Source organism: Manis javanica, chromosome 1, assembly GCF_040802235.1.
Source record: "Manis javanica isolate MJ-LG chromosome 1, MJ_LKY, whole genome shotgun sequence".
Lineage (NCBI taxonomy): Eukaryota > Metazoa > Chordata > Mammalia > Pholidota > Manidae > Manis > Manis javanica.
The window spans coordinates 163,631,320-163,651,471 of record NC_133156.1 but is presented as its reverse complement, the minus strand read 5'-3'; the positions used below and the strand labels follow the sequence as shown (position 1 = coordinate 163,651,471).

Genomic DNA, 20,152 nt, shown 5'->3' with positions numbered 1-20,152 from the left:
AGGTGGCAAACTATTTTCTAATTTAAATTTTCATGTAGGTTTTAAATTGCAAAAATAACTACTTATTTACTTAGAGATATAGTATAAAGATGTGTGAAAAAAAAGTTAATATGAGCAACCCTCCTCCATTCTCATCCTTTTCGGCTTATCCAGCACACCAGGTACATCTATCTATACCTTACTCTGGCACTTATTCATATATCCAAATAAATACAGATTTTCCAGTTTTTATAAAAATGGCATCATATTATACTCTAAATGCACTTTTATAACATATTAACATATGTAACATATTATTCCAAGTCAATAGATACAACTGTAGTTTATTCTTTGTATTATCTGCACAACAATTTTGTAACACTGCTATATCATATTTTGTTCAATTCCCAGTAACATCCATGGATTGATCAGAGTTTAACCTAAAACAGAATAAACAATGTCTAGGCTTCTACATCTAACTGAAAATAATCATTAATATTCATTAATGATCTTCAACCTGTGAGACATTGTTTATTATAGCACAGTAAAATAAGTGTCCAGAAACATTTTCATTTTAGTTACAGATTGAAACAAACTTTATAGTAGTCAACCTCCAGCTTATCTGAAATTTAGTCAATTAACAGGCTCTAGATAATCAAGGAAAAAATTTTTGTTTACCAAAGTCTGTAACATACCTCATTTCCACAATTTTTATGGTCGTCAAAATTTGACTATTATAGAGCATTAAAACAATCTGTGTCTTTGACACAAAACACCTATAACATATTTTATGACCAACATATAATATATCCACGAAAGAGGAATAGGCCTAAATTGCAGTCTTAATAGTATGTAATTTTTAGTTGTAATTAATTAGACAATTTTAATTAACAGGTATTTATAACAGATAATTATTAGAAGTTATACATAGAAAAGTAAGTTGTCACAGCACGACATTCTTTATTACCCTGATTCTTCTTGATCTCCAGGTTTTAAAATCAAAACCTTAGCAAGGGGGATTATTTGTGAGTGTGTGTTAGACTATGGTTATGTAAAACTTGGCCTTTTACACAATAATTATTCTTTTCTATATTTCCTACTGGTTGGTTAATGTAGAGATGATACTGGTTAATAATCAGTAACTTGAGTTACAGAAAATGCTTTATTCTTGAAAAAATTAGATCTGACCAGAATTCTGAGGGTGCACAAGGGCAATCAGAGTTAGATTTGAGATAAAGGTTCCTATCAGAGTCATAAAATTAAAGCAGAAGAGAGATAAGGGTATTTTTTTCCCCAAGAGTTCATTCCATCTCTCCCCTCCACTTCTTGAGCTTCTGGAATCAGTATCTTACTGCAGCAAATAAAAATGGAAAGGAAGAAAAGGGGAAAAAAGAGAAGATAGCATAGATTTTGGCAATCTCCTGAGGCTAAATCTGAATTACCTAAATGTAGATCTGGATAGATACAGATAATTTTATTGTTTAATTTCATCTCCTGACAATGGAAAACACATACTGGTTTTTAACTTTGACTACTTACAAATTTAGTTTATTTTTTTGACAAATTTCCAAAAAAATGAATCTCTCTGCGTAAGGGTTCATATGTAGAAATAAATTCCTGGGAGAGTCTAGTTCAGAAATGTCAATTTGGTGGCCTTTAGCTTGTTTTGTTTGGTCCGCACTGTCTTTCTAGACTTGAATTTATTTCAGTATATAAAAATTGGGAGTTTTATATAAAAATTCCTATTTCTGATTCTTTTTGGAAAATCAGAAGAACTGGGCAGGTACTTACACTCCCACATGGCAACCACTGGCCGGAGCCCAGAACAAGCTGATCCCTTTGGAGGGCCACATGCTATCCAGGTCACCTTTCATCCCACTTGGCCTGCTTCTCTCCTTTACACTGCCTACCTGGCCCCTCTGAGAATCTCTGTGTGTAACTCTCAGTCTAGTCTCTGTATTGTGATAGCAACATGGAAAAAGAGAAAACCCTGGTAGCCTTCAACACGCGTGAAGTTTTATGTTTAGATACAACTAAACATTGCTTGAATTAGCAAATTAAATTAACAAGTTAAAAATAAATCTGTAGCACTACTGTGAACTATTTTTAAGCTGTTTCCATTTTCACTTCATTATTTTGCCCTTTAACCCAACATGTCTCTACACACTGGTGATGCCTGAGAGCTGGGTGGTTCCGTTTGCACATACATGCTGCCTATACTAAAGCTGAATATGATACAAATCACTGGGTAGGCCGACAGGACACCCAGACCCTCAGCCTGGCTCTTGTCTAACTACACGACCAGGGGCAAACCCCTCGGAGGGTCAGCTCTTCACTTTCACAATGAGGGTACTGGACTAGATGAATACACATAGCTCTCTCCCAGCACTGGGATTCTATTATTTGAGAATATCAGCACATTTCTAGAAACTGTAAAAATACCTTTTAGGTAATGATATTAAAAAAATTTGAGAGAGCTATCACTTTAAGAAACAGTTTATAGAATTATAAAAAATGTGGAAAGATCTTTGAAGGAATAACAAAGAATAACTAAAGGGAAACTTGTTTTAAGAAGTATTTTAGAAAAGGGATGTTTTTTATTGAGTACCACAAAAAATTAAAATTTTTAATGAAGTAACATGCTAACTTATCAATTCCTTGTTTATAAAATACTTTTAAATTTAAAAAAGCCAAATATGTGTCATTTTTTTTACTCTGGAAGTTGCTAGCTTAACAACAATGAAATAGGATTTTAGAAAGAAGAAATGTAAAAATCTAAATAATTGGTACAATTTGTATGTTTAATAAAAGGTCCTTTTAGTTATGTATTATTCTCCCTTCTTTGGAGTCAGTGAAAACCCCGGGAAAATGAAATTAGTTCCATTCATTTATTTCCCTCTGATATTTGCTGTTTAGCTATTTTAGAAACCTATTTACAAGATATTTTGGAAGCCTATATATATTAAGGCTTGATGTATTGTCTCAAATTCAATATTAAGATCCAACTTCTTTGTTAGATAAAATTTTTTAATAACAAGTTTGCATACTATCTACAAAAATGATTATAAGTAAAACTTAGAGGATACTTGTGGTAGGTAGAACCCTAAAACAGCTCCCCAAATTTCTTGCCCCAATCTCCAAGATTGTGAATATGAGGTAATACCACACCTGTGATTATTTACATTATACAGTAAAAGGATTTTACATTTTACAATAAAATGTAATGAGGTTATTTCAGCTGACTCAGTTAATCAAAAAGGAGACTATCCAGGTGGGTTCTGACCAAAAGACATGATTAAAGCAAAATTTTCTACACTGGCAGCAGAACAGGAAGCTGATCTGAGATCTGAGTACAAGGGAAATGTGACAATATTGCTGGCTTGGAGATGGTGACAAGGAATGTGGAGGCCTTAAGGAACTGAGGTCCCTGGCTGACAGCCGGCAATGAAATGGGGACCTCAGGTCTACAAGCACACAGAACTGAATTTTGCCAACAACTTGAATGAGTCTAGAAGTGGATTTTCCCTGAGTCTCCAGTCAGGGACTCAGATCAACCACCATCTTAACTATAGCCTTATGAGGCCCTGAGCAAAGGACCCACTGGACTGATGACCTACAGAACTATGTGCTAATAAGTGGGTGTTGTTTTAAGCCATCGTGTTTGTGGTATTTATTATGCAGCAACAGAAAACTAACACAATGCTGAGGAATTACCTATTATAAGGAGGGAACAGAAAATCAACTGTATCTGAATGCTACATTTTTCAGAGTGTTTAAGTTTCAAAGTTGATTTGTTAATCTATTTCATGTTGAGAAAAACAATGTGTGTTGAAGAATAGAAGTAATAATTTCTTAGGAAATGGGGCAAACTGAAATCAAATATGAACCATTCAAACCAGGTTTTAATTATAGCAAATAAAATTGTAACATCAAAAAAAACCACAAAACCCTAGGCATTTCAATTTCAAACTCAAGAGAAATCATCTGTAGTAGAGAAACTTACCCTATTTTGAAAAAATGATGCATGAAAATGTGATGTTGTGGCAGATATTGATACTAAAGTAATAGTTTCTTCAGAACTAGGATTATGTAAGTAAACTTTTTCCATTTTTGGCATTCCAACTGGCCTGTAAAAACAAAATGAAAATTGTCATAAATACTTCAAAGATAATTTCTAGTTGAAAAATTTAATACATAGCCAAACATAAATCTATTTATTAAATTGATTCATATTTAAAATCACACATAAAAATTCATTTAGCCACTCAGCAAATATTTATTTAGTGCCAATTATATGTCACACACTGAGACAGGTCATGGGATACAATGAAGCAAGTCCTCGCCCTGGATGAAACTACTATCTAGTGGGGAAGAAGGCAGGCAACAAAATGGTCAGATCCTTACTTTCTGTACCACCTCACCTTCCTACTAATTGTGAATCAAGTCTTCTTCTCCCCAGATTCCACTGATACATGCTCTTCAATTTAGGAGGAGAAATCAAGTGGCAAGGTTATGTAAGCTTATCTGCCTTATGAGTTAGGGATTATTATTATTCTCATGTTACCGATGGTGACACTAAGAACAGAAAAGTTAATTAACTTGCCCAAAGTCGTACTTGGAACTAAATTTGAATCCAGGCCATCTTGCTCTAGTACATGTTTTAATCTGCTGTACTAAATAAAAACACACTCAGTGGTCTGATATCCACACATTCTAATGCTTCCTTTGGCATCCATGTCATAATTTATCTTAAAGTGAGGTCTCCTCAGTATGTAGTCTAGTAAGTACTCATCTAGTTCATCTTAGTTATATAGACTTCCGGACTCCTACAAGCACTACAGAACTCTGCATATAAATTACATTTTTTTCCTTAGCGCTTTCTAATCATTTAATTTGAATCAGTCTTACTTCTCAACGAGATCATCCGCACCTTGAGGACAAAGGTCACACACATTACATACGCACTGTGTACTCCCCATATTGCCCAGCACAGTACCAGGCACATGGTAAGGGTGTGCACAGGGGGTGTGCACAGGGTTGCTCTCCTTCCCTCCCCAGTGGTTACTAACGTACTTCCAAATCTGACATCACTCAAGCCTTGTTTATAACTCCCTGTTTTCACAATTCTGACCTTCCAACTTAAGTCAGACTAGTTCTACATGCGATTACTAATCTCTTTGCTCTGTGCCAATCTAAACCCTCATTTTCTGATTCAAATACAAATTCTTTCACAAGGTTCTCTCCTCAGGCGACCATCTTGGTCGATGTTTACTGAAACTTTATTTCATTTGTTTAAACCTCAAATCCGAAGAATTGAAGATACAGAGCCAGAACTGTGTTTTATATGTGGTTTGACTGTCCATCATGTTTTTGTCCTTCAGGAAATTTTGCCCCTAAATTTTCCTCTACTTTATGACTGGGGAAAGTTGATAAACAGTGAGTAGCTGATGATTTTCACTAGTTTGAAAAAAGGAATCAGGGGCTTTGGGTTCCTTTAAAGACACTACTACTGGCTCTCCTTCACGGTACGCGCCACCACCCCCCACCCGCCCGTCCCCGCCTACTCTCTCTCTCTCTCTCTCTGCTGGAAAAGATAGAAGGAGGTACTGGAACCAAAGAGTAACCAAAGAACAGTAAGAAATGCTTGGGGGAAGGCTGCCTTGAACTGGTAGGTGGGAAAAGTGAGGGACAAAGAGCAGCCTAGGTTGACAATGAGAGAGTAGGGAAAAGGAAGGCTTCAAAACTCTCTTCTCCAATTCCCCCCATTTGCTTTGGGACAATCAGAGCCTACCTACCTCTTCAACCTAGAAAAGCAGGAAGGCTCATAGGGATAAGAAACCGATAATCAGCTGCCCTTGAGCATACCCACCTCTAACTCCTCTCTCTGGTCCTCCAAAACCTGGGGCTGTTAGATTACAACTCAGGAGACACCTCTGTCCAGATGCTTCTGCCTAAGCACAGCCAGATAGTGGCAGCAAATATAAGACAATTAACAGCTTTTACGTGTGTGTGTGCAACTGAGGCTTTCCACCTTGGCAATCATATCCTTTAAAAAAGCTCACAACAGACAAAGACCAAGGCTCGGCCTTCCACCCTTCCTCAAGATGCATTTCAAGACAGAAGCTCCTAAACTCGCACATGAAAATATCATCACCCTTGAGGAGTACAATAAACTAGAAAACATACAAAATGGGACACTGCAATGTTGTTCCCAATTTGCTGACTGAACCTGTGAACAGATGATTCTCCACTTCATTAACATTAGGTTTGGCCATATGACTTGCTCTGGTCAAAGAAATGTGAACATATCTATAATATGTTTAAATAATTTTCCTGTATTCTTTTTCCTCTGCCAAGAAAATTGTGTTTCCCAGATGGAAGGTCTGATTTCAGTCCAAATCCAATTGGATTTTGGGACTGATTGTAGTCATGGCATAACCTAGTAAAGGCTAAATAATACATACCTGAGGATGGAAAAATTGGACCAAGAATTAAAAATAAGCATAATGTAATATACTTAAGGAGATATGGCAAGATATTAGCAAAATGTAGCAAGAAATCATATAGAAAACAAGATAAAATATCAGTATAAAAAGAGTGTATAAAAGCAATAGGATCTATTAGTGAGTTTGAATATACTGACAATTTAGTTCAGAACTCAGCAAGAAAGAATATATTTAGAATATTTTTGAAGATAGAGCTAAAAAAAACCAAAAAACATTCATAGGGCATAGTTGGAAAATGGAATTTAGAAATATTTGAAGAATGTGGACAAAAGTAATGGGCAAAACCCAAACTTTAAAAAAAGATGAAATAACTTGATTGAAAGGGTTTATGAACTATCAACAAGGAGAGATAAGGAAACTGTGCTTAAACACAGTAAAATTCAAGGGATTGCAAGAGTTCTTTATATATTGTGGATATAAGTCTCTTAGGAGATACTTGCAAATATTTTCTCCTATTCTATGGGTTGTCTTTTCACTTTCTTGATGGTACCATTTGTTGCACAGAAGTTTTTAATATTTATGTATCCAATTTGTACATTTTGTCTTTTGTTGCTTGTGCTTCTGGAGTCATATCTAAGAAATCACTGCATAAACCAATGCATAGTGCACATATATTCCATTGCTTTTTTTCTTAAGTTTTTACAGTTTAGCTTTATTACATTTACATTTAGCTCTATGATACAAGTCAATTTTTGTATGTTATGAGGTAGCAATCCAACTTAATTCTATTGCATAAGGACATCCAGTTGTCCTAGCACCATTTTTTGCACAGACTATTTTTTCTCCACTCAACTGTCTTGGTACCTTTGTCAAAAATCAACTGGCAATAAATGTAAAGTTCTATTTCTTGAGTTTAAATTCTTTTCCATTTACCGCTATGGCTATCCTTACGGCAGTATCACAGTGTCTTGTTTACTAAAACTGAGTAAAATTTGTGATATTAAGAATTGAGTCCTCCAATGTTGCTCTCCTTTTAAAAGAATCTTTTGGCTATTCTGGAACAACCCTCTTATTTTTTTGTGAATTTTAAGATAAGATTGTCTGTTTCTGCAAAAAAGTTAATTGAGAGTTTGATGGGGATTGTGTTGAATCCATAGATCAATTTAGGCAGCAATACCACCCTCATTTGTGTCTTCTGATCTATGAATATGAAAAGGCTTCTATTTATTTAGTTCTTTAATTCGTTTGGCTAATGCTTTGTTGTTTTTAGTACACAGGTTTTCACTACTTCTGTTAAATTTATACTTAAGTATTTTATTCTTTTTGATGTTATTGTAAATGGAATTGCTTTAAGATTGTTCATTGCTAGTATACAGAAATTAATTTATTGTTATATAGTAATTATATATCCTGTAACCTCACTACACTCACTTATTCTAATTTTTTATTTTTATGGATTGCTTAGGATTTTCTGTATACAAGAGTGTATCACCTGAAAATGAGATGGTTTTACTTCTTCCTTTCCAATCTGGGTGCCTTTTGTTTCTTTTTCTTGCCTAATTGCTCTGGTCAGACCTGCAGTATAATGTTGAGTAGAAGTGGTAAGAGCACACATCCTTATCTTGTTCTTGATATAGGAGCAAATCTGTCAGTCTTTCATCATTAACTATGATGTAAGTTGTGGGACTTTCATAGATGCTATTTATCAGGTTGAGGAGGTTTTCCTCTGTTTCTAGTGTTGTCATCATGAAAGGATTTTTTTTTCAATGCTGTTGCCATGATCATATGTTTTTCTTTATTCTATTAACATAGTGTATTACATTAATTCACTTTCAGATGTCAGACTAACCCTGCATTCTTGGAATAAATGCCGCTTGGTCATAGGGCATAAACCTTTTTATGTGTTGCTGATTTCTTTTTAAAATTATTATTATTATTACTATTATTATTTTTGCCATTAAATGAATTTGTTTTCTGGTAATCACCAAACCATTTACATACATTTGAGAAATTATCATGCTCCATATTACTTTTCTAGATAATGCTTGTGCTGGTGTGGCTTTGGTAAAGTCTCAACCGGCCCGCAGGTGGGAGCCTTCTGCGACTCCACACTGCTGATCGCCTCGGTTTTTTAAAATTATTTTGTGGAGAATTTTTACATCTATATTCATAAGGGATACTGCTCTGTAGTTTTCTTCTCTGTGGTGTCTGTGTCTGGTTTTAGTATCAGGATAATACAAGCCTAACAGACTGAGTTAGGAAGTGTTACTCTTTCTGTTATTTGGAAGAGTTTGTGAAGAACTGACATAATTCTTTGACTGGTAAGATTCATTAGTAAGACTTTCTGTGGATCAAAGCTTTCTCCTGGAAGTTTTTTTGATTATAAATTCAAAGTCTTTACTTGTTATAGTCAGTTCATTTAGATTTTCTATTTCTTCAGTTTGGTAATTTGTGTCTTTTCAGGAATTTATCCATTTCAACCAAATTAATGAATTTGTTAGCACACAGTTGTTCACAGTATTCCCTTATCCTTATTTCTGAAAGGTTGATAGTAATGTTATCTCTTTCATTCCCAATTTCAGTAATTTGATATTTTCTCTTTACTGCTTCATCAGTATAGTTTAGGGTTTGTCAATTTTGTTGCTTTTCTCAAAGAAACAACTTTTGGTTTTGTTGATTTTCTCTACTGTTTTTTATTGTTTCATTTTTTTCACTCTGGTCTTTATATTGCTTTCTGTTTACTTGAGTTTACTCAGCTTTTCTTTTTCTAGTTTCTTAAGGTGGAAGGCTAGGCTTCTGACTTATTTCTTTGCTGATGAAGACATTTATAGCTCTAAATTTCTTTCTGAACAGTACTTGCACTGTATGACATAAGTTTTGGTATGCTGTGTTTTCATTTCATTCATCTCAAGATCATTTACTAATTCTTTTGCTTTCTTCTTTGAAACACTGATTATTAAATATGTTGTTTAATATCCCAAGATTGTTTTTTTCTGATTGTTTTCCAACTTAGTTCATTAGAGAATGGAGTAATCAGAGAACATACTTTGTATGATTTCAATCCTTTTAAATTTATTGGGTCTTGTATCCTGGAGACTGTTGTATGTGTGTCTAATCAGAGGTAAGCATTTTGTTGTTGTGAGTGGAGTGTTCTATAGCTGTCTATTAGGTCTAGTTGTTTTGTACTAGTTTCAGGTCTTCTGTTTCCTTTGTTACTCCTGTTTAGGCAGTTGAAAGTGGGATAGTACACTCTGCAACTATGAATGATGAATCGTCTATTTTCCCCTTCAGTTCTGTCCTATACTTTTTTTGCTTCCTATAATTTTGGTTTCTGTTGTTCATTGTATCTTGCTTTTTAAATCTGACAATCTTGGTCTCCTAATTGGTGTATTTGGATTATTATATTTAATGTAATTATTATGGTTAAAGTCTACCATCTAGAACTATTTGTTCTATCTCTTATTTATTTATAACTGATATATGCAGAATTTTCTCTTCCTAGACTAATTAAGCTAGAAATCAGTAACAGATAACTAGATCTCCTATAAATTTGTAAATAAACCAACACATGTATAAATAATCCATGAGCAAAGACAAAAACCTGAATAAAAATTAAGAATTACTTAGAACTGAATGAAAATGAAAAACTAACTCATTAAAAGCTAGTAGAATATAATTCAAGCTGTACTTAAGGAAAATTTGTAAATTTAAATGTAGATATTTGAAAAGAAAGCCAGTAAATTAATGAGGTAAGCATCTATGTCATTAGAAAAAAGAACAACAAACTAAACCCAAAGAAAGTGTAAGGAAAAAAAAAAAAACAGAAATAAGAGTAGATACCAGTGGGGTAAAACATAAAATAGAGATTTTCTACAAAGACAAAGTTTTCATTTTTGGGGGTAGGGGCTCTAGTAAATTGATAACTACCTGGCAATACTGATAAAAAAGAGATGGCATGAAACATCAACATCAGCAGTGATAAAGGAGACATCACTACAGATGCTGCAAACATTTAAACAGTCATAAACTGACATTAACTTTAGGTTAGTAAATTTGAAAATTATCCTGAAATTGCTAAAATCCAAAAAAAAAAACAGCTTACTAAAACTGATTAAGAAAAAATATATAAGCACTACAAAAAATCATATTAAAAAAATTAAATCCATAATTTAAAACCTTCCCAGAGGAAGAATTCTAGCCCAGGAGGACTTTACTGGGAAATGCTACCAAATATTTGGGGGTAAAGGGAAATGCAGATATAAAATGGAGAAAGATGATGAAGAACTCTGTGAGGTTGGATTTGAATTAGAAAAACTGAGATGGGAATTACCAGTATGAACCATGACTTACATGTAAGCATGTAAGTATATATTCTTCCATAGATCTGTTCATACAAACCTAGAAGCAGTGACTCCAGAGATGACAAGCAATGACACCTGGGAGTAATGAGCACACTTAGTGCCCAGATCTGGGTTTCTGCATGTCATTCTCCATTAAAAGAAACCAGGACTTCTCATAGTTTTGGCTAATTCCAGGTCTAGGCCAAGGAAAACAGAAGAAAGTCTAGAATGTTTTGTTGTATCAGAAAGCAAAAAACTGTTCAAGGATTAAGGGGCACATAAAAAAAAGGCAGTATTCACCTTACAGAGGCTTCTTCTGGGAAAATTTGGAACAAAAAATAGTGAAAGTAACACAGAATAAAAAAGAGAACCCATGAGTCTATAACAAGTATCCACATTTTCTGTAAAGGACCAGAAAGTAAATATTTTAGGGTTTACAGACCATGCAGTTGTGCAACTACTCAACACTGCCACTGTTGAGCAAAAGCAGACATAGACAAAATGTAAATGAATGGGGATGGTTATGTTCCAGTAAAACTTTATTTACAAAAACAGGTGACAAGGGCCATAATTTGCTGACCTTTGGTTTATAGTGATGATCAAAGAAAAGTAAGAGAGTACCTCTTTATAGAATAATCTTACTTCCTAAATGAAAAAACAATGATAGAATTTGAAGGAAAAAAAAAAGGAATCTTTGCAACTATCAATATAATAAATTATTTAGGCCTGAGTCAATGGATGATGAGTAGGTAAAAACTGGTGAGATAAAAGGTTGTTGGAGAACAGGATATTAACCCCGCACATTATTTATTAATTAGAAACAGGAAAAGATATCTTTATCATTTACAAAATCTGGCAGATAGTACATTAGGGAGTTCTCAAAGTAGCACTGGCAATAATTAGAAATAAGGACCCTACAGATCCCCTGATGTGATGTACTTGGAAATATACATTATCTATGTAATATTCCTGACAAAAATGCTTAGTCTGAATCTAATCATGAGGTAATAATCAATCAAATCCAGTTTGTGGAGAGTTCTACAAGTCAACTGACCTGGACTACCAGTGACAAAAAGGAAAAAGGTAGGCAACTCTTCTAGATTAAAGACACCTACCAACCAAATGTAATGTGTAATGTTTGATTTGATCTTGGTTGGGGGGTGGGATGGAGAGTAGATTATAATGGACATGTTTTCGGCAACTAGGGAAATTTTAATATAAACTATATTAGATGTTATTTTATCAACATTAGATTCTTCAGGTGTGATATTGAAATTGTGGTTATGTAGGGGCTGGCCCTTAAGATTTACTTACTGAAGAATTTAAGGATGAGGTATCATAATGTCTACATTTACTTTCAGAAAAAAAAAGTAGTGTGTGTGTGTGTGTGTGTGTGTGTGTGTGTGTGTGTATGTGTGTCTGCGTAGAAAACAAGAAAAAACAAATGTAAAGATTATCTCTTTGTGAATTTAGATAAAGGTTATTTAAGTGTTTACCAGAGAATTTTTTCCCCAACTTTTCTATACTTCAAAATTCTTCAAAAGTTTGAGAAAATATTAAGAATTTCTGTTCAACGAAGTATAGGAGGGGAAAAGTTAACAGGTGACAAGCTGGAAAAAGATATTTGCAATTACTAACTATCTTTCTAGACTTCAAGGTTATTTCTACACTTAAAAGGAATTGCTAACAAATTAGTATGAACCTCAAAAGAGAAAAGATATGAACAGGCAATTTATAGAAGAGTAAACTTAAAAGGCCACTAAGTACATAAAGAGATGGATACTCAAATTTACTAGCAATAAGAGAAATACAAAATTAAGAATGAGGTATCACATTATCCCTATTTAACTAGCAAAATTAGAAAATTGGCTAAAGTTAAGTGTTAGTGAGATTATAGGGTTATGTGGAAATACAGGAATGCTCATGCACTGCTCTCAGGTATATACAGTGGCATATTCACAAGAGCATGAAGTGTACTCACACTCTGATCTATGCATTCCACTCCTGGGCTTATATTCCAAAGAAATTCCCATGATAGTCCATAAGCGAACTTGTAAGAGGATTTCATTGCAGGACTGTTGCTAGTGGTAGGGTATTAGAGGCAGTATGTGTAGCCACCAAAGAGGGAGTTATGGTAAAATAGTGGATACTCTGATGTGGTTAGAAGCAAGAGGACAAATGGACACCTAACAAAAATGGATCTTTAAAAACAGAATAAACTTCAGAGCCACTTCATATAACAATATGAAGCCTTCTCATGAAATAAAAAAATAGAACTACCATATGATCCAGCAATCCTCCTTCTTCCCATATGCAAAGGAAATGGAAGGATCTCAAAGAGATATCTGTACTCCCATGTTCATTGCTGCATTATTCACAAAAGCCATCAACAGATGAAAGAAGATGTGGTATGTATATATACAATGGAGTATTATTCAGCCACGAGAAAGGACATCCTGCTATTTGTGACAACATGGATGGTCTTCGAGGGCATTATGCTAAATGAAATAGATCAGACAGTGAAAGACAAATACTATATGATATCACTTATATGTGGAATCTAAAAAAATGGAGACTAGAATGGTGGTTACCAGGGCTTGGGGAGTTGTGGGTAGAAAGGTTAAAGGTTGGTCAAAGAGTACAAACTTCTAGTTAAAAGATGAACTGAGTTCTGGTATCTAACGTACAGAATAGTGATTATAGTTAATGATACTATATCATATACTTCAAAGCTGCTGAGACCTTAAATGTTCACACCACAAAAAAGAAATGGTAATTATGTGATGTGATGGAGGTATTAGTTAACCTTATGGTGATAATCATTTTGTAATATGTAGCATATCAAACCAACACATTTTGTGTAACTTACACTTACACAATGTTTTATGTCATTTATATCTTAATAAACCTGGAAAAGAAACATTAAGCTGTATCACAATATTATTTGTATATTGAAATATATTTACATAAATTAAAAATACATAAAAATACATATCTAGTTGGGTGGCAGATATAAAACTACATATGTGCCATACGTTTTTCTGTATATAGTTTCATAAAAAAAGAAAGAAGATAAAAACCAATGTTATGGCAGACTAATAAAGATACTCTGGAAACTAACACTACTCTACAACTGTTAAGCATCATCCTAAGAAAGTGGAGAAAGCATTCAGAGCCTTTTTTCCTTTAGAGTGACCACATCAGTCAAGATGGCTTTGCTGTGTGATTGTTCAGAGGTCAATGAATCAATAGTTACTTGCTAAGGAACTACATTTGAGCTAGTGTTATCACAATGCTACATCTTTTACTCTTGTCTAATATAGCCATCAATGCTGAATCCTATTTAGTCACAGAGTGAGCCCTATATATTGTGATATGACTCCTCAATAATTCAATTTGAAAAGTACTTTAATAAATGCTTCCTAAAATAGAATATCAGAGAACTCAGGTGAAAGTAGTACAATTAAACATTACATAAATAAATGAAGCTCATTTTATCACTCAAGTAGAAATTTCAGTCTGTTTCCTTATAGGTGTGTCTAACTTCCTCATTAGAACTTTTAGAACTCACAGCCTTTTTGGGGAGGAAGGGGAGGGAGAGGGGGAGGTAAAATCCTCAAAGTCAAAGGTTGGTTAGAAGTTTATGTTCTCAATCAGACTTTAATATAGTCACATTAAATCACTTGATTTTCATATTCTGTATCATCAACATCTACTTCACCATCACCTCACTCATTTCTTCTGCAGCTTCACCAACAGTTCTAACCTTGGATCACTTTAAACACTTTTGTCTTTTCTAGAATGAAATAATAGTATCTTCCTCCATACTACCAAAAAGTATCATGTTCATATGCATTAGGTCCACATAAGGTCCATTGTCTTCTGTAAACATTTAGCACACTTTAAAGGTTTTGATAATAGTTTGTACTATTTATTTTACATACCACTTGAGAATTTCTTTATAACGCTGATGTGAAGTTTTGTTATTGCTGAAGTTAAATGTTTTCTAAGGCCTAGACCAAGTCATATATTCCCTTTCTGAGAGCTCATCATGGCATATGCTATCACCTCTTGTCAGAAGTGGGAAGGATGTGGAGAAGATGAACTCCCTGAAAGTTTCTCAGCAGACAGCAGATGACCGCTGCATGAGCAGTCACCAGGAAGGCTGAGCCCATAGACTGCCCTTGAGAGGCAGGACCTCACCAAAGAGTTTCTCTGCTTTATGAGCAGGGAAGCAAACACCTGCCCCCAAATCATCCATGACTTATAGCCCAGCCATCAGCCATCACAAGGTACAAAATCTTCTGTGGCTTAACAGTCCAGCCATGAGGAAAAAACCCAAAGGTGGAACCAGGGCTTGGGTCCTGGGGAAGGGACAGTGAGGTATCCACAGGTATGGTTGTAATACACATTTTGGGTTAGGAAGCAGGAAGCTGAGTGCCCTCAGGAGATTCCTCAACCAGGTCCATCAATCCCAGGTGGGGTGACAGGACTATGAAACAAAGAAGTAGGTAAAGATCCTGCAGGGTCTCAAACTATGGGCATGATGATGCAGGGAGAAGCTGTATGAAGACAATATGGATAAAATTCTTTTTCCTCAGAGAGAGACATGTAAGTCAAATAACAGTACACAAAAATTAAAATGTCCTCATTGTACCCTGAAAATTCACCAATAATGTGCTTTCTTCAACAAATATGCTCTTTTACAATTCAAATGTCCCACAGGCTAACTGGCAACCAGCCATTCACCTCACTATGAACTCATTCTTCATGCTTTCCCTCCCGTGGACACCTCAGCGCAATCAACCTCAGTTAAGATTAAGATAAATGGACTGGAAATTTGGGGGATCCTTCTAGAAAACTGAAGATGGCTTGCTGTCAAGGGAGGACCACAGGGGTAAGGAAGTAAGTTTGGTGTTTCTAGGAGCCCAGAAGCAGGGAGTGGGTCAGAATGCTTGATCTGCAATGCTGTGGAGGCTGGCCTTGCCCTTTCTTCCGGGATCAAGGAGGAAAGCCCTGGACCACACCCCAGAGAAATAAATCTATGCCAGAGGAGAAGGGTCATCTGCTTATGTTGTTCTAAGAAATTTGGCATGACAAAAACAGAGGATATCTCAGAAAGGGTGTCAGCAGGCTATTCTAGCTGTGCACACTCTACCACCATTGGAAGCAGAGGGAGCATTCATTCCTTGAGCAGACCCCCGTATGGACTCATATGAACAGCTACCTCTGCCCCTTCCTCACATCAGTTCCCTTGGTGATGTGAGCAGAATTCATGATAAAGTGGGAGACTGGAGAAGTCATGCTAAACCATGGAAAACTGGTGAAGTACTAATATATGCTTACCTGTATATAAATAAGCAATGCATTCATTTTCTGCTACGTAACAACTTACCATAAACTTAAGAGGCTTAAAGCGACACACATTTATTATCTTACAATTCTGTAAGTCAAAGTCTAGGCACAGCATGACTGGTTTATCTGCTCAGGGGCTCACTCATTGAAGCTCAAAGTCCTCTTCTAATCCAAGCTCATTCAGGTTGTTGGCAAAATTTAGGTTGCTCTCAGGCTCTTGCTGTACAGGCCCCCTTCCTTTCTAAGACCAGCACAAAGAAACTCGCATTGCACCAAATACCTGTCACATTTTAAATCTTTGTTATTTGTGTCTCTGACTGCTACAGCCAGATTTAGAGGGCTCATGTGATCAGGTCAGGGCCCCAGATAATCTCCCTATCTTAAAGGTCAACTGATTTGGGACCTTAATTACATTTAAAAATTCCTTTACCACAACATATAGATTAGTGTTTGATTGAATATAATTTGGAGGTATGTGTATGTACTTTAGAGGCCAGGAATTTTGGGGACCATCTTAGAATTCTGCTGTAAAAAGCAGTATGTGTTACTGCTTGGCTAGACAGGTAAGGTTTAAAAATAAAACAAAGATTTACAAATGCCTGTCAGTGCTGGTCTTGTCTGTTTCCATTATCAGCTGCTCCAAAGACAGAAGTAGGGTCAAAGGGAACAGTGTGAACTATTTAGATAAACCAAACTGCATCAAATATATGCTGTTCTCTGTCCTGTTAGAGCAGAGCTGCTGATGAACTGTCCATATTTTAGAAGAATCTGAGGCTCAAAAAAATTAGGAAGAAGCAGTTATGAATTAGAGATTAGCTTGGAAACTAACCTGCAATTTTGTGCTCAGTGGCAAGTCTTCTATGCTACAGAAAGATGACAATGCAATGCCAGGCAACAGCTGAGCAACTGCCCTTAGACAAACTTTATGAATGCAGTGACACAGCACTCTCTTGGACACAACTTTTGGCTGGAAACTGGGCCAAATCAACACGCAGTATTTCGTTCCACTCAATTACCACAAAATCCAAGCATCTTTCAAATGCATTTTAGATTGAGGGCTGAGCCAGGGTGTTGGTGGAACAATTAAGAAATTGAAAAGCTGAAAGGCACTAAACATCGTTTTAGAAAACACAGTTTATTTGATTCTATTGGGATACCAAACAGTGAGTAAGGAGAAACACCTCTGATGAACTGAATTTAACTTGACAATAAAGACCTCCATTTTTACCAAAGGTCCTTCAATTTCCATTTTTTTTAAAGCCATTCAGTCTCCATTTTAAGCTTTATATTAGAAATCAAGATTTTCTACACTTAATAATTATATAAACCAAAGAACTTGGTAAACTAAGTTTCTATTCAAAGCATCTTTTACAGCCTGCAATAAATGTTTGAAAAAGGGAGTTGTTATGGAAACAGAGAAATATTTAACAACATTGGCTTTATTAATTGGGGTTGGGGTAGAGGGTGGGGGTGAGTTGGTCAAGCCCAGATTGCTCCAGCCAATTGTTGGGGGTGGGGGGTAGAGGAGAAAAGAGATAGAATCAAGGAATAAATTTAAATAAAATGGCTGAAAACAAAGAAAGCCTATTTTTGAAGAAAGGTAATTAGATTAATTTTCTGTGAAAGAAGTTGCAGAGGGCAGTAGGGGAACAAAAGCTGTGTCCTTGCTGAGGGGCCTGCACCTCTCTTGGAGGCCCAGAATGGCAATTAGATGTTACTTGTAGGTGTAAATTCCATTCAACTTAAGAGTTCTTCCATAAACTCCGAAGGTGTTTTAAAATTAACAGCGACTTCTGGTTTAGCAAAAATGACCACAAGGAGTAGAAACAGTTCATAGAAAACATGAGCCAAAACTTTAGTGAATTAGTCAAGGTGGTAGGTAAGCAATGACAACTCTATTTAAATTTTCTGGAAAAAATATTAAAAAGTGTTCTGTTAAAGACTTCTTCTCAAGTCCTCAAATTAATCCTGTATGTATTAGTTAAATGAAACATTTCCAGCATGGACATTAAATCAGTACACTGTTGGATCAAGAAGAAAAGGTAAAGCAAATTTTCAATGTAGCCAGCATATACACTTGAAAATCAAAATCTAATTTAACTAAAGCAGAAGAAATCATCAGGCAATCTTGTAGAACTTAAAAATAATGTATTGAATGCAATTATTGAGTGTGAAGTATGTGCCAGACATACAAAGAATAAGTGTGTACTTACTGAGAGCTTGGTCTACTAGGGGAGCAGACATCAAAACAATTAGAACAGACATAATTAAAGTCCCTAAACAGCTGACTTTAATTAAAAGGGAGATTATTCTAGGCAGGCCTGCCTTAATCAGTTGGAAGCCCTTTCAAAGAGAGCTTAGCTCTTGTCTTAGCTAAGGGACTCCAAATGACACCTGGATCTGCAATGTTCTGTTTCTGGGGATCTCCCTGTCTGCCTGCCTGTGCACAGCAAGCTTCGACTGGTGCCCTTGGGCTTTGAGCCTACTCACATGCCTCCCTTCATTACCACCTGCCCCTGTACACTTTTGGGCTTACTTAACCAGCTCCCACAACTGTATAAGCCAATTCTTCATGAAAACATATATACATATACACACAAACATAAAATCTCCGACTGGTTCTACCTTTCTGATTGAACCCTAATACACATGTGTTCACATCTGCTCCCAGTTTACACTGGACACAGAAAAGTGTAAAGTAATGGTAAAATGTTTTACTTTTTCTTTTGTTTCCCCGATTTTGGAGTAGCATATAACTTTGGTACTTGAGGGATGGTGAGGAGCCAAGATGGCGGCATGAGTACGGCAGCGGAAATCCTCCCCAAAACCATGTACATTTTTGAAAATACAACAAATACAACTATTCCTAAAAGAGAGACCAGAAGATACAGTACAACAGCCAGGCTACATCTACACCTGCGAGAACCAAGCATCTCACGAAGGGGGTAAGATACAAGCCACGGCCCAGCAGGACCCAAGCGCCACCCCAACCCCAGATCCCCAGCAGGAGAGGAGTTGGAGCAGGGAGGGAGTGCAAGCCCAGGACTACTAAATACCCAGCCCTAGTCATTCACACCAGGAGCGCAGACACACAGTGCATGGTGTGCTGGATACTAGGGAAATGGAACAGTAAAACCTGGGAGCAGGTTCCCACAGCTGGCGCCTCTGGGACAAAAGAAAATAAAGTGTTTTTTGAAAGTCTTAAAGGGACAGGAGCCTCACAGCTAGACAGAAGTGTCCTGGCACACTCAGCCCAGCAGCTTGGAATCCTGGGGAACTCCAGACGTCCGAACCGCCTGGGCAGCAGCACAGCTCTAAAGCCCCTCACAGCGATAAACAGCCTCCCAGTCCAATACCCTTCTGGCGCGGCCCCGCCATAGTGAAGCAGCAGCCTGATACCGGCCGCCCCCACAGCAGCTCCACAGAGCCTCTTCTGCAGCCACCCGAGCCAGACTCAGAGGCCACGTCAGCGTGCAGCTGCCCAGCACAAGCCACGAGGAGTCGCAGTTCTCACAGGAAGGGAATGCAACAGGCAAGCAGGAAGGGACTTTGTTCTCCCAGCTGACACACGTGCCAACTGTCTATGACTACCTCCATCGCCATGAAAAGGCAGAGGAATTTGATACAGACAAGAATAACCCAGACATCCCCTGAGAGGGAACCTGGGGAGATAGATTTAACCAATCTTCCCCAAAAAGAATTCAAAATAAAGGTCACAACAATGCTAATGGAGCTGCAGAGAAAAATGCAAGCGCTAACAGATAAAGGTGGGGGAGGAACAGAAATAAAACAATCTCTGGAAGGACATAAAAGCAGAATAGATGAGGTGCAAGAGGCTGTTAATGGAATAGAAATCAGAGAACAGGAAAGCAGAGAGCTGATGCAGAGAGAGATAAAAGGATCTTCACGAATGAAAGAATATTAAGAGAACTGTGTGACCAATCCAAATAGAACAAAATCTGCATTATAAGGGTACCAGAAAAAGAGAGAGAAAAAGGGATAGAAAGTGTATGTGAAGAAATAATTGCTGAA

The 20,152-nt window shown here is 36.4% G+C and overlaps 1 protein-coding gene across 3 annotated transcripts in view; it reads right to left on the bottom strand.

Moving 5' to 3' along the window:
- TMEM131 (transmembrane protein 131) overlaps nucleotides 1–20,152 on the bottom strand; it is a 234,962-nt gene that overhangs the window by 91,110 nt on the left and 123,700 nt on the right. For all 3 annotated transcript variants that reach the window (XM_073240054.1, XM_073240060.1, XM_036994615.2), the window contains exon 5: nucleotides 3,983–4,106. In XM_073240054.1, coding sequence (XP_073096155.1) covers nucleotides 3,983–4,106 — 124 coding nt within the window. The remainder of the gene's footprint in view (nucleotides 1–3,982; nucleotides 4,107–20,152) is intronic.